The 15,764-nt window shown below is 34.5% G+C and overlaps 1 protein-coding gene across 1 annotated transcript in view; it reads right to left on the bottom strand.

Annotated features, from left to right (window-relative positions):
• Window positions 1-15,764, bottom strand: part of ZNF654 (zinc finger protein 654) — a 64,304-nt gene that overhangs the window by 7,619 nt on the left and 40,921 nt on the right. Inside the window, exons 5-7 of the mRNA XM_049785720.1 lie at window positions 4,561-4,696; window positions 1,719-1,921; window positions 905-1,044 (exon numbers count right to left, since the gene is read on the bottom strand). Of these exons, the coding sequence (XP_049641677.1) occupies window positions 905-1,044; window positions 1,719-1,921; window positions 4,561-4,696 (479 nt within the window). The remainder of the gene's footprint in view (window positions 1-904; window positions 1,045-1,718; window positions 1,922-4,560; window positions 4,697-15,764) is intronic.

Here is a 15,764-nt window from a genome sequence, read left to right as displayed (position 1 = left end):
TCTGTAGTGCCCTTCCTGCCATACAGAGAAAAGGTATTTGTAAATGTTTATTATGTTAACTCTAAAGCTGCTTCTTTTACCTTATAGAAGCTAGGAAGGAAAATTATACCTAAAACAAATTTCTAATTCTTTTTAAGAATTTAGAATTTCTTTTCTTTTACTTTTTTTGGGCCACAACCAGGGGTACTCAGGGGTTACACCTGGCTGTCTGCTCAGAAATAGCTCCTGGCAGGCACGGGGGACCATATGGGACACCGGGATTCGAACCAATCACCTTTGGTCCTGGATCGGCTGCTTGCAAGGCAAATGCCACTGTGCTATCTCTCCGGGCCCAAGAATTTAGAATTTCTAAAAGAAATCACTTTTATAGGAAGAAGGCACAAGTAACAATTATATGTGTAAGCTTAAGCTTACAGATTTAGTACTTGATCTAGTACTTAATCAAAACAAATTCTATTCCCAGCATAACAATACTAAGACATCTAGAATTCTAAAAAGACAAATGTTTACTTGCACTTAAAATTCAGTTTAAACACTTTATCAAAATTTTAGATAATATAAACTAGTATTTTATGAAAAACAAATGGAAGAAATGTAGCTTGATATTTTCACATAAGTTTTACAAATTCAAAGTCTAGATTGTGCTAATCAATTCTTCATTCTCCATTTTACTGTCTGATCAAATTCTACATCATAAACCAGGGGGGTCTTCAAACTACGGCCCACGGGCCACATATTGTATTTGTTCCCGTTTTGTTTCTTCACTTCAAAATAAGATATATGCAGTGTGCATAGGAATTTGTTCATAGTTTTTTTCAATATAGTCCGGTCCTTCAACGGTCTGAGGGACAGTGAACTGGCCCCCTGTTTAAAAAGTTTGAGGACCCCTGTCATAAACACTTACCAGATGCAGTACATTTCCCCATTTTGGAGCTGTGGAATGAGAAAGGACTCACAGAGCTGCAAAGCTAACACAGTCTTGCCTTCTTTTTCAGTGTTACAGATGATATCAATTCCACTTTTACAGTCAGTTTTCAATAAGTGCTATGAAAAAAAAATCTCTTATTAGAAATATCTAGGAAGCTAGTTGCAATATGTTTAAACAAAACTTTATAAAAATATTAAGAGTTACAGTTTTCTCATAATTATAAACACTTTTAGTTTTACTATTTACATGTACAATTTACAATGACTAAGCTGATTTAATATGCACATGTAGATGACTATTAAGCTACTACAGTAAATCCTTATTTAATTATTTCTACTTTCTTGAAAGTAAAACTCTTCCTCTGAATAACATTGTTTTGATCATGGTTGGTAAGGATATTCTTTCCTCAACAACCAATATTGAAGGAAGCAAAATTATTCAAAGACCTGCTATATTATAAAAATCTTATTTCACCATAAAAGAACAAAATTGCAAACATGAGCATTTGACTACTTAGTATTTTACTTAAAAGGCAAAATCTTTTTAATGCTTCAGTTTTTATTTGACTATTTTGAAGTTCAACATTAATAATTTTATTAACAAATGCTTTATTAATTTTATAATTTGTTAATGTCAGTCATCTGTGATTCCAGGCTTAGAATGGTGCCAAAAGAAACACATTTAGGTAATTTAATCTTTAGATAATTTAGTATCTCTGATATTACTATAAGAGGAACAACAACATTTTTTGGTTAAAATAATTATATGTAAACATTATTTCAAATAATACCTCTCGAAATAGCTGATCTTCCACAGGAGACATAAACAAGCATGTGAAGAGTGCTTGATGGAAGTATAAGTCTTTACTCATTTCTGGATGATTTATACAAGACTTAATAAGAGCCATTGCTTCAGGTATTCGTTCACAAGCAATTAGGTATCTGGCACGCAGTTCAAAGAAGAGCGGATTTTCAGAACTTAAATACTTATTCACTATATTTAAAAGAAAACAGGCTCATTACTTTCAATAAAATATTCTATCAAAATTTAATTGAATATTTATCATTAATGTATGGTGTCTAATTAGATGAACAAGCTATTTAGTTAAAAAGTATCCCTGTACTAAATTTTGTAAAAAAATATTTAGTATGTTTGAAAAATTAAAATAATGATACTGAAACTGTAATAAAAAAGCATCTAATTTCTCCTCAGTATAAGAAGTAAAGAGAAAAAAAATTTAAAGGATTTTCTTTTTGGTTATTTTTTTTGGGGGGGGGGGTCACACCCAGCAGCGCTCAGGGGTTACTCCTGGCTCAGAAATCATTCCTGGCAGGCTCGGGGGACCATATGAGATGCCAGGATTCAAACCACCATTCTTCTGCATGCAAGACAAATGACCTACCTCCATGCTATCTCTCCAGTCCCTTAAAGGATTTTTAAATTAAAATTTTTTAATTTAAAATAAATACATAAAATTTTATTTTAGTTCACTAGTATATTTAAAACATTTCAGGTATCATGGTGATGGAATTTCCTTCTAGTCTAAGATTACATACTTTTTTCTTACTGACCAATATTTTTAATCTAAGTTAAAAACATAGTAACATGAAAACACTCGTGCTATTAAGACACATTAGATTATAGAAAAAATGTATTTTAAATTAGTAAAAAAGGTATTTTAATACTTTTTAATAAAGAAAAAGTGGCTAAAGTTGGCTGCTAAAAATATAAATGCTTATTATATATATATGCTCATGCATCATAAAGGATAACTACTAATGTTTACTTGACACAACTTAAGCATATATAAACATTTCAATCTGTATGTACTAATTTAGACCTAACAACAACCTCAAGACATTACCATTATACTTATTTACAAATCAGAAAACTGAGTTTCAGAGAGCCAAATAAGATTTGTCCAAGCACAAAGAATTATTACATGGCAGTACTGGAACTGGAATCCATATTTTATGATTTCTAATTCAAAGATATCTTAAATACTATCAATACATATACATACTGGTAGCTTCTAAAATGCTTGAATAAGATCTACAATTTAACATTTTTTACAATAAATGAAAACACACTAATTCATACAGATAACACAAAAATAAATTTCAGATTGGCCATATATTCATGTTAATAAGACTTTTATTAATAGCAGTGTTTCCCTAATGAGGTATGCTGGTATATGAAACATACACACACACACACACACACACACAGAGTCACTCACTCACTCACTCACTCCTGACATCCTCAGCCATTCGTCACAACAAACAAAAGGTCTGTTCTCCTTTTAATGAGAAAAGACTAAAAAAAAAAGCTCAGCATAATTTACTACAATTTGGTACCTGTCTCTTCCCTGTATTTGACTGATTCATACTTTTCTCCTCAGTATTTAAATTCTTCCTCCATTCACTCTACTTACTCACTGTTGAGACTTACATTAAGTGCCAGTCCCCTCTGTTCTGTTGGGTGCCATTGCTCTATACCCTTGTCATGTACTTTCCTTCTAGTCTTGCCCTACTTCCCATCTTATTCCATCACTTTACACTCTACCTCATCCCATTCTCTCACATCTGTAATCGTCTTGCATACTACTTGTATCAAGGTGATACAAAGTTCTGGTCTTGAAATCCGAGAACCCTAAGCCCTTCTTCACTTAACTATGCTACATAGAACCCCTATTTCCTCCTTAATATGGGACAAATGGAAAGATCCTAATCTGTTTTGCAAAATCTGTGGATATGAAATATGCTTCTCACCAGTCCAAAGTACAAATGGTTCTGGAACTGGTATAAATATGATTCTGACCAGACCAACATAAAAATAATTCTGGTTCTTATGTCTACCATGCTCTGCCATACTTTTATTTTTTTTTCAACATTTTCAAGCTTTATTCACTACTGCTGAACATACATTCTAAATCTGGTAACTCAAAAAATTCTGGAGCTCAGAAATGACATGACATTTTTAAAAATTTACCAGACTGAATTAACAAATCCTCCTGCCACAAAAGAGAAATTCTGATTCACGAGGAATCACTATGGACCAAAGTTTGAGGGAGATATCAAAGAATAGAGGTGGTAGAAGGATGCAGTAAAATGTAATTTGTATTAATATAGGAAGCTGGATAAGTACTACACTGGAGTATTTAGAATTGAAATGTACTTGTTCAATTTGTCATTCATTTACAGATTCATCACGCAGTCATTCATTCAATCCACTAATACTTATACTGAGCACCTACTTTGTACTAGGCAGTGGGAAAGAGTAGACTGCATTAGTAGTGAAAGGAACTGTATTTAATCAGGACGTTTTGCTGTAGTGTTTTTATAAGGGTATTCCTACTTAAATCTGTAACCCTAACTAACATGAAAACTAAAACTATTGTAAATACTAATATAGTAATGTACTCTTAATTCCAATTACAATCTACCTAGTGTGGTGTCAAAAATCACTCTTGGGTCAGGTTAGTATAATAAAACACACTTCATGTGAAAAAACATTACTCTTATTCAGTACTATAAAATGAAGAAAAATACACTATTACTGCACTAGATGGAAAATAAGATTGTGTTTGCTTCTCCCGAATGTTGGTTTTTATTTTAAATTTCCTGAAGTACCTATCTCCTGAGATGCTGGTTGGGCTTTAAGAACAGCTTGCAACACTGGATCTTCCCATGGGCCACCATCTCTAATGATTCGAGTCACCAGTTCCAGATTCACATTTCCATATCTGCGGAGGTGATTCTGGCATTCCTAGGAGAGAAAAATCATTTTGGCTTTGTGAATTTAAAGGGGTTAAAAATTAAATTTGATCATCATTGTCAATAAAATGACTGATGGTCAAAGATGCAACTATTAAATTATAAAAGAGAAGGGGTTACTATAGTAACCTAAGAAGGGTATCAAAAACCCTGTTAGTACACAAATAGGCTTTAATGCCAATGGTTACACATCTTGTACTTAACTGGACTTGGGAAATCCCTTTGTAACAGGGATAAAGTGTAACCCTAAGGGAAAAACTTAAGTGATGAGGGATTTCTAGGAAAAGAACCAGGTTGCAAAAACGGAAAACTTAATCACTATGTTACATTGAAGTGAGGGATCATAAATCTCATTAACAATGACAGGCAAGAGCCTGACATTAGGCAGGGAATACAGGTATCCCTATCCAAATCACTGTCTGAAAAGTAGACACAGTTCCCTTGCCCAGATAGATCCCAAATGAATAATCTTACAGTGGTAGATGAAAGGTGGAAATTCTATCCCATACTGTCCTATGTAAGCAGATTTGGAGTTTTGCAATGAAGAAACATACAACAGACTGAAGAAGTGGTCTAACTTAAAATATGAAATCCCACAGTAGATTTAAGATAGAGATAAACTAGTAAACTAGGCACTAACTGATTACTTGCTATAGATTTTCTTTGATGTTTTAAAATGATTACAAATGTTTTAAGAGATCTACTGACTTAGATTTGGGACTATAATATAAAAATGTAACAAGTTCAATTTATAACTAAGCTTAAAACTTGAGACCTTGGCTTATTGAATGTATATATATATATATATATATATATATATATATATATGATTTATTAGACTTAGATTTACAAGGAATGACTGTCTAGTTAGTATTTTATTATCAATATATACTGTAAGTTTTTTATGTATTTCAGAAATTTTGACTCAATAATTAAAAAAAAGAAAGCCTAGGGAAGATATGAAAAGATTTGTACAGCAAATTAAATTTAAAGAAAAAATTGGCTATCAAAATTGAAAACGCTAAAACATTCCATATCAATTATAACTAAAAAATAACAGAATTTCTTTGTGTACCAAAACAATTCTTCAGACATTCATTAAAATGTATTAATGGTTATAAAGAAAAACGGGTATGAAACAATACATCTGTTAGCAGGCTACTTATCCAACAAGGAAATCACCTTGCTTTTGTTAGCTAAACTGACATCTTTCATTATTTGAACATTATAAGGAGAATTTCTATGTGCCACTTTCTCATTTCTTGGTATAAAATATACAAAAGAAAAGGCAATAGAATCAGGTATATCAAGATTCAATCAAACATAATAAGTATCAACTAATACAATTTGCTGAAGACACCCCAAAATAAATTAGTAAATAAGCAAAAACAAAATAAAGCAAAAATCCGCTGAGAAGCAATGAGCAACTTAACCTGTTTTCTTGTAATTAATGACTACAATGGATTCTAAAAATACCTACTTTACAGAACAGTTGTTATATTAAATAATATAATACTGAATACTACTCGAGAGAGTCGTAACTGGCACAATAAAAAATGGGATTTTTATTTAAAACTTGACATATTAAGTATTTAGCACTTAATTAAGTTATCAACTATTTCCTATAGTTTATATATAAATATAACTATATAAAATATAGACCCTATATTTTAAATAAATGTTTAACATCTAGTTGCCTCACCCTAAAATGCATTTTCTATTTTTGTTCTGGGATTATATTCAGTACTTACTCCTGGCTTTGTGCTCAGGAAACACTAGTGGAGCTGCTCATGGGACCTTAGGTGGTGCAAGGAAAGAACCCAGGTTGGAAGCATGCAAGGTAAGTAACTTACTGCTTTACTATCTCTTCATCCCATTTTCTGCATTTTCATGGGCAACATGTTTAGAATATTCACATAAAATAAACTGCAAGGAATGAGGGTAGGGCTCTAAAGAGATAGTTCAGAGGAGTAGAACACATGTTTTGCATGCAGGAAGACTGGATCATCAGTACCAATAGTGAGGGGTGGATTCCAAGCCAGAAGTGACCTGCAAGCAAAATTAGGGGTATCCCAGACCAAAAAAGCCAGATAAACAACAAAAGATAAAATTGCTGATTGGCTTTGTACCTTTTATCCCCAACACATGTAACCACAGTTAACAATCTGGCAATGGCTTCATAGTTAAAGCAATCATCAATCTCTAATTTCAAGATAAATGACATTCCACATTACATTCGGCATTAATGATGCTTCCCCTTAAAATTAACTATGCAAATGGGTTTTTGTTATAAACAAGTAATTTAGATGCTAGCTCCTAAATGACTGGTGACTTTTAATTTTGCCATTGGAAAACCCATCTTCACAGCTTAGAGATAATTAAGTAGGTGGGCAGCAATTATATGGCGTTTAGTATTTAGGGGGATCTCTGACTGAATTGATTTGTCTCAAGAAAGGTGTATAAAAAAAATGAAGCTTCAGAGAGGGAACAAGGGTTAAAGTACTTATCTTATATCCTGCTGACCCTGATTTAAATCCCCAGAAAATGGTTCCCTAAGCAGCAAACAAGGGTCACTCATGAGCACAAAGCTAAGATTGAGAAAACTGGGTATAACATACCCAACTCATCAAAAACAAGAAACAATAAAAGCTTTTGATAAAGAATCAGTTGATCTAGCCCTAATTTAAACCAATCAGAATTTATATGAAAAAAGCTCCAATTATTTGTGTTTACTCATCAATCCCTGCCTGACAGTCAACTTTGGCATACTTTTTTTCTATTATACTTCCTCCATTTTGGGTGCATTTTCATGAATTTTGTTTTGGGGCCACACCCAGTGATGCTCAGGGGCTACACCTGGCTCTGCACTGAGAAATCACTCCTGGCTTGGGGGACCATATGGGATGCCAGGGGTCGAACTGAGGTCTGTCTTGGATCAGCTGCGTGCAAGGCAAATGCTCAACTGCTGCGCTATCGCTCTGCCCATAAAATGTTATTTTATAAATTATATTTTTATAACTCCTAACAATCCTATTAGTTATCTTTTTATATCATATAACCTAAAACAATTATTTTTATTATTATAGCTGTTAAAAATTAATCTATTAGTTTGTCCTTTTGGGGATGGGGCACCTAACATTGCTCAGGGGTTACTTCTGTCTCTGCACTCAGGAATTAGTTCTGGAAGTACTAAGGGGACAATTTAGGGTACTGGGGATTTGAACACAGCTGGAGGTCATGTGTGCAAGGCAAGGGCCCTATCTGCCATACTATCATTCCAGCCACTAATGTAGGTCCATTTCTTAGAATAAAAATTCTAGTGGGAGATATAGTTTTGTATTCTTTTTGAGTCAAACACATCATATTTTGGAGACCATTTCTACAAGGAAATGCTTTGGATAGGGAATAAAAATTGCTATCTACATTGGTCCTAATTAAAAAAAAAAGTTGTGGTGATCGTTTCAATCTTAGTGTGCCAGATGGTCCCCTGTTCCTGTCAGGAGTGATTTCTAAGCATAGAGTCAGGAGTAACCCCTGAGCACCGCTGGTATGACCCCAAAACAAACAAACAAACAAAGTTGTGGTAAAACAAAAGATTCTCATTTTTTGGGACCACAGCACTATAGCACAGTGGGTAGAGTGTTTGCCTTGCATGCAGCTGACCGTGGACCAACCCAAGTTCAATCCCCAGCATCCCGTATGGTTCCCGGAACTTCCAAGAGGATTTCGAAGCCCAAGTAAACTTTAACCCCTGAGTACTTCCAGGTGTGGCCCAATTCCCTCAAAATAAACAAAAAACAAAAAACATAAACTGATCCTCTTTTTAGAACCTCTGAAATAAAAATGAAAGTATATAAATCACTATAGAACTAAAGTATCTTTCTAGAGTACATTCATTTTTAGAATGTTACCTTAAGAATTATTTGGTAATGTAATTAGGCCTTTTACCCTGAACATTGGCATAATGATTTGGCTCAGGCCTCAGAAGAATGGGCATCACCCACAGACACCAGAACTATGGAAACAACCACAATTGTCTTTAACATTCCCAGGATCCAAGCCTCTACCAGAGAAGACCTACCACTGCTTTGGCAATGACTGACTCCAAAGAGTACTCCCAACACCCAGGAGACTCAGCAACAGTCTGCATGCAGAGCAGATCGCTCTGCATTTAATGATATGCTGAAACTAGAGGATGCTCCACATCAGCCTGACATCAACGAAAGAAATGCACAGAATCCAGAGTCTTTAAATATAAAAGTCTGATACCAACTATAGCTAAAGTGTGAAAAAGTTTCAGCGGGACCTTGAGAATGACTGGAGTTGGATAAACTGGTATGCCTGGAACCCAGAGTCTGTGTTATGCCAATAAACTTCTGGGGTGAGGCCTTTTTGTAATCAGGTCAAGGATTTTTTTTTCCCATTTTCTCCATTTTTCTGGACCTATGCAAACATTCGCAATTGCACTATCACACCTTTACTATATATTTTTTACTCTTATCCTTTAAAGAAAAAAATACAACTTACTGAACTTAAAAACAAATTACTGTAGTAGAATGCTGTCTCGAAAACAGGCAGGGGAAAGGAAGGGGGAAGGGGGTAATGTTGCACTGGTGAAGGGGGGTGTTCTGGTTATGACTGTAACCCGAATATGATCATGTTACTTAAATAAAAAAATATATTTAATAAAAAAAAAGAATTTGGACAAGTATATTAATATAAACCTTTGTTAAGGCATATCTTATCATTGTGTTCACTGCATACTGCTAAATACAAAGTGCTTAATGCCTCAGCTTCATATTTAATCATTCTCATACTGCAACTTCAGTATTCTGTCCTCTTCCACATATCCCAAATTGGTCTTACTTTCTTGGCCATGCCTTTTCTCATTTCACACTCTACTCCTAAAGCAGTCTTAAAACTATTTCTAAGTCTATTTAATCATTTCCTATTTTCCATTCCTAATTTTCCTTGTGTAGCGTAACTCTCACATTACTGACAATCTACAACCAATTTACTCTTATGATAATTTTAAGGAAGATCGTGTATCATTGATTAAATATTGCTAATTTCCCCTAGACAAAAAAAAAAATTGGAAAAGGGGGGCCGGAGAAATAGCATGAAAGTAAGGCATTTGCCTTTCATGCAGAAGGTCAGTGGTTTGAATTCTGGCTTCCCATTATGGTCCCGAGCCTGCCAGGAGCAATTTCTGAGCATAGAGCCAGGAGTAACCCTTGAGCACTGCTGGGTGTGACCCCCTTCCCCCCTCCAAAAAAAAAGTTGTAAAAGGGTAATTCTAAGAATCTAAATGGTTATTGTCAGTAATGTGTTTTGTTTTGTTTTTTTAATCAAAACAGAGATTGGGGCCAAAGAGATAGTAGAATGGGTAAGGTATTCCTTGAATAAGACCAACCCACGTTTGATTCCCAGCATTTCATATGGTATCCTGAGCACCACCAGGAGTGATTCCTTTGTGCAGGGGCATCACCAGGTTTGGCCTCAAATAAAAAAAAAAAAAAAAAAAAGCACTTTGTAATATTTTATTTATTTTGAATAAAAATTAGTAAAATTTTAGAATAGTGCATGTCAAATTCATTAATAAGCAAGTTACTAAAGCATATACTAAAGCATAAAAAAAAATATATAGAATACAATGGGGGAAGGAAGAGCAGACCAGAGACATAGTACAAGAATTAAGGGCCGGCCCGGAGAGATAGCACAGCGGTGTTTGCCTTGCAAGCAGCCGATCCAGGACCAAAGGTGGTTGGTTCGAATCCCGGTGTCCCATATGGTCCCCCGTGCTTGCCAGGAGCTATTTCTGAGCAGACAGCCAGGAGTAACCCCTGAGCACTGCCGGGTGTGGCCCAAAAAAAAAAAAAAAAAAGAATTAAGGGCCCTGAATTCCTGCTCCATGTGTAATCAATTTCCCAAAAACCAACAGGGGATATTTTTGAGCACAGAGCCAAGCATATCCCAAATATTACCAAATGTGATTCAGCACTCTTCTTCCTCTCCAAACATGAAGGTGAAAGTGAGAATAGAACAGAGAGGGGACTAGGTAGAAAAAAAGAGTAAAGAAAGAGAAAACAGGATGGAAAACATAAGGGAGTAGAGAAGAGATAAGGAAGAGAGGAAGGATAGAAGAGAATGATAGATTAAAAAGTGGGGAAGGCTGGAACCGAAGAGATAGCATGGAAATAGGGCGCTTGCCTTGCATGCAGAAGGACGGCGATTGGAATCCCAGCATCCCATATGGTCCCCTGAGCCTGACAGGAGAGATTTCTGAGCATAGAGCCAGGAGTAACCCAAGCACTGCTGGGTGTGGCCCAAAATCAAAAACAAAAACAGAAACAAAAAAAGTGGGGAGGGGAGAGATCAAAAGAGGGAGAGGAAGAGGAGAAGAAAATGGAATAGTGGAGAGGAGAGTAGGGGGAGCAAAGAAGAGGAGTTGCATATGGATTGTTTACCTGATTTTCTAAAATGATAAACATTCTGGGTTTGCTCATACAGGATAAAAGAAGGACTATCATCTTGCAAAAGGTTATTACTTCTAGATATTATTTATATATATGTATATTCGTCATATGTACTTTATAAGTACTAAGTATGTATGTATGTTTGCAATGTATGTATATATATATACACATATATAAATATATAAATATATATATATATATATATATATGGTTCGTTTGGTTGACTTTGGAGTTCATCTGCTTAGGGGCTATTCCCATTTCAGTGTTCAGGGTTACTCCAAAGCATCTTGGGAGATACTTTTCCTCCCACGTGAAAAGCATGCACTCTATTTCTTTGAGTTCTTCTCAGCCCAGAACAAAATTTTAAAAAAATATCTGAAACTGTATCATCATATGGTTATCCCAAATCCCTCTTAACTATAATCCTAGTATGTTTAAATCTTTCATCTGGAACATTTTAATGGCACCGCAAATTGTTAAAAATTGTTAAGAATAGTATTCAAAAACGTACTTGCTTTGGGCAATAGAAATTTAGTACTCAAATTTCAAAAACAGCAAAATTAGTACCAGGCTTTTAAAACTACACTGTAAATTTTAAAAAGTATTTAGCTGATCTAAATATTGAGCTGTATAAAGGTACCTATACTATTTATTGAAATCATAAACTAAAAGAAGCTGTGGTATATATTCAAAATAGAATACCATGCAGTGTAAGAAAAGATGAAATCATGCAGTTTTCTGCCAATGGATGGAACCAGAGTAACATCAAGATAAGTAAGTCTAAGGTGAAGAAAAGTAAGTTCATATACTAGATAATCTATTCATCTGTGATATACATGGAGACAGAACAAAGAGGCTGACAATATCAAATGGCAATGGGCCCTTGGCCTTGAATTACAAAAGTGAAAGTAAAGGCTGAAGTGGGTAAGGCATTTGTCTTGCATAAAGCCTACCCAGGGTATTCCATATGTCTCCCTGTGCACTGCCAGGAGTAATTCCTGAGTGCAGAGCCAAGAGTAACCCCCGAGTATTGCTATTGTAATGGAGGACTAATGAAGGACTAAATAGAGGTATGGTATAGTATGTTAAATATGTGCATCAAAATCATAAACATTAGTACTGTAAATGTGCTACCTAAATAGGTCATAATTTTTAAATAACAAGTTTAAGTCACAAATAGAACTTCACAATTGAATTACTATGGAAATAAATGTCTAGATTATTCAAAATAAAGCATATTCAATCACCTTGGTATCAATAAAATATTACATTGTTAAAACATTTTACTTGTAGCCTTTTAAAGGTATTTCTAAATATGGTTACTGTATTAGTACTTGTATGTAAATAGTAAATATACATATGATGAGGATACATGTCCAAAAATTTTTTCAGTGACAGATTATATTGCTTTTGTTTTATTTTAATATTTTTTAAATAATTTTTATTTTGACCAAAGTGGATTACAAATCTTTCACAGTAACATTTAGGTACATGGTGACATTGAATCAAGGGCATTGCCACCACCAATGTTGTCCTCCCTCCACATGGCTCTGTTCCCAATATGCACCCTATATCCCCTTCCTTTGACCCGTGGACTGCTAGTATAAGTGGTCCCCTCTATGTCTAGCTTGTTGTAGATTGGGTATCGATTCTGTTGTCACTGGCTTTGAATTTGGTGTTGAAGTCTGATCATTTTTTATTTCTAACAATGTTCATTCGACTGTTTGGTCTTGGTACCCTCCATTATTTCCCCTCAATTTGTGAGGCAGAACAAGATAGTTAAAGTTATGTGGTTCTGTTTGAAGGAAAGAAAAGAAAAAAAGAAAAAGGGGACAAAAATCAAAACTGGGAGGAGTCCTTCTAGAGGCTATAAATATCAATTTAAGAAAGGAAAAAGGGGAGAAAAACATAATATGAAAAAAAATTAAACAAAAAACCCCGAAAAGCACCACAGCAACAAAGACAACAACCAGATAATAACCACAGTCCTGAAATAAAAATAGAACAAAGCACACACACAAAAAATAAGTCCAAAAAATGTTTAAGAAAAACTGCATAGGTGTAATATCAAAAATCAAAATGTTTGGCTTTATATACTATTTTGTATTAATATATTTTATATTTGTATTTTAAATTAAATATAGAAGTCATTTAACATCTTCCAATGGCTTCTCCCTTGTCATTTTTCTGCTACTGTCTTTACTTGCTATCACTCAGATAACCAAACTAGTTTCTTGCTCCCTCCCCTCTCCATGATCATTTTACCTTAACTGAGATTTATAGACTCATGTTCTAATTATATAAATTTATTTCCTCTAAAGCTTAGCTTATTTGCAACATAAGGAAATTGGGTCAAACAAGTTTTATGGTAAATCCCAGTCTAAAATTATAAAAACATTATTATACATGTTTGATTTTTGAAAATAACTATAATTAGGACCAGAAAAGTAGCAAGGGATTAAGGTGCAGGCTTATTATGCAGATGGATACTGGTTCAATTCCCTACATGGTCCCTATGAGAGTACCGCTTTGTACAGATGTAGAGGACTTCCAAGCACCAATGGGTAGTATGTGTGATATGTAGCACTCCAGGGGGTCCTTCAAGCGCCACTATGTACTTGGGCCCAGCATTGCTTCTCTAGCCAGTTTGATAATAACTGGACAAAGCCCCTGGACATCCTGAGCACTACTTGAGACAATTCTTCCTATTCCCTCCTGCTCCCCCTCAAAAACCTGAATCATGATCTGAATAAACTATTAAAAATAGCTTTGCTTGACTTTTATAAAAGTGAATATAAATATAAGCAGCTGTATCCAGTTTAATAAAGTTCAATGCATATTTATGAATTTTAAATGAGTATGAATGACATTTATATTAGCAGTATTATCTAAAAATGATCTGTCACACTATTTGTAACATCAACAAACAGTATGTAACACCAACAATAAAAGCATGATCTAATTTGAAAACAAATAGCTGATATTCATGCAAACTAGTGTAGACACACCTACACGAGTAATTTCAAAAAGTAATGAAATATGGCCAAGAGAGAACTGCTACTGTTTCTAGTCTAACCTGAAGGCAAATCCTACAGAAAGAGCTAGATTTGCCTAAGTACAATTTCTCATACAAAACGAAGTAAATTTAAAATTTCGTTTATGAGAAATATCACTAAAAATCAGAGAAAATGAAAGGTGATTGTAATGTCTATGCTACAAACTGGGCAAACTTACCATTACATTCGAGTATAAGCTGATGCAAGTATAAGCCAACCCTCCCTAATTTTACCCTAAAAAATGAAAAAACTAGCAGTGTGGTCCTCAAACATTTTAAACAGGGGGCCAGTTCACTGTCCCTCAGAACATTGGAGGGTCTGACTATAGTAAAAACAAAACTTATGAACGAATTCTTATGCACACTGCATATATCTTATTTTGCAATGAAGAAACAAAACAGATACAAATACAATATGTGGCCCATGGGCCATAGTTTGAGGACCACTGAACTAGTGACTTGAGTATAAGCCAAGGAGGAAAATGCAGCAGCCACTGGTAAATTTCAAAAATAAAAATATATACACAAAACAATTACAATAATTGAGGAATCAGTAAATAAGTAAATAAACATATAATTACATTTATTATACATGATTGTCTGATACACTGTATACCATTAACATACCACATTAACCTATTCAATGGTAACTTTAATACAGTGAATAAACCATTTAAGACAGTAAAGCATTGTAAATAAATGGTTAAAATTTCTGAATCCTTATACTCCAAAACCCCTAATTTTAAGGATTAAAGATTTATAAACATTTATTTACACTACTTTACTGCCTTAAATGGGTTTTTCACTTAATTAAATGTGCCATTAAATATTGTGAGCTAATATTTATAAATATTGTGAGCCGCCTAACTTTTCAGCTCAGCCACGACTTACGGATTGAGCTGAAGCACTGCCCCCTCCTGCAACAGCAGAAGACAACTGAAGACTATGTGCATTTTATTTTGTGGGGGAGTTGGGGTCACACCTGGTGACGCTCAGGGTTTACATCTGTCTATGGGCTCAGAAATTGCCCCTGGCTTGGGGGACCTAATCGGATTCCGGGGATCGAACCGTGATCCATCCTAGGCCAGTGCGCACAAGGCAGTTGCCTTACCGCTTGCACCACCATTCTGGCCCTGACTATGTGCATTTGATTTGGTACAAGAGCACAAAATCAAATAACCTGTGACCCAAGTATAAGCCAAGTTTGAGTTTTTTGTGCCGAAAAACTTGGCTTATACTCGAGTATACAGATACATCTCAATTAAATGTTTTTGAGTGGAAGAATAAAATATACTCTCTGGTTCTCAGTTCCATCATGATAATATATTCAATATTATCTTTTTGATAGTTACAGTTATTGCTAAATAATCCTTTATCTGAAAAATACAATTTATTTCAAGCACTAATATTGACAGAATTCTCTTGATTTATGTGTACATACTACAAAATCAGTTTTTAATGCATAATACTTTGATCATCCTGATGTGCTTTTAAAACTGGTTTAAATGTGTTAATTCTGTTGCTGATAT

Source organism: Suncus etruscus, chromosome 13 (genome assembly GCF_024139225.1).
Source record: "Suncus etruscus isolate mSunEtr1 chromosome 13, mSunEtr1.pri.cur, whole genome shotgun sequence".
In the NCBI taxonomy this organism is placed as follows: Eukaryota; Metazoa; Chordata; class Mammalia; order Eulipotyphla; family Soricidae; genus Suncus; species Suncus etruscus.
This window is presented reverse-complemented; position numbering and strand designations above follow the sequence as displayed.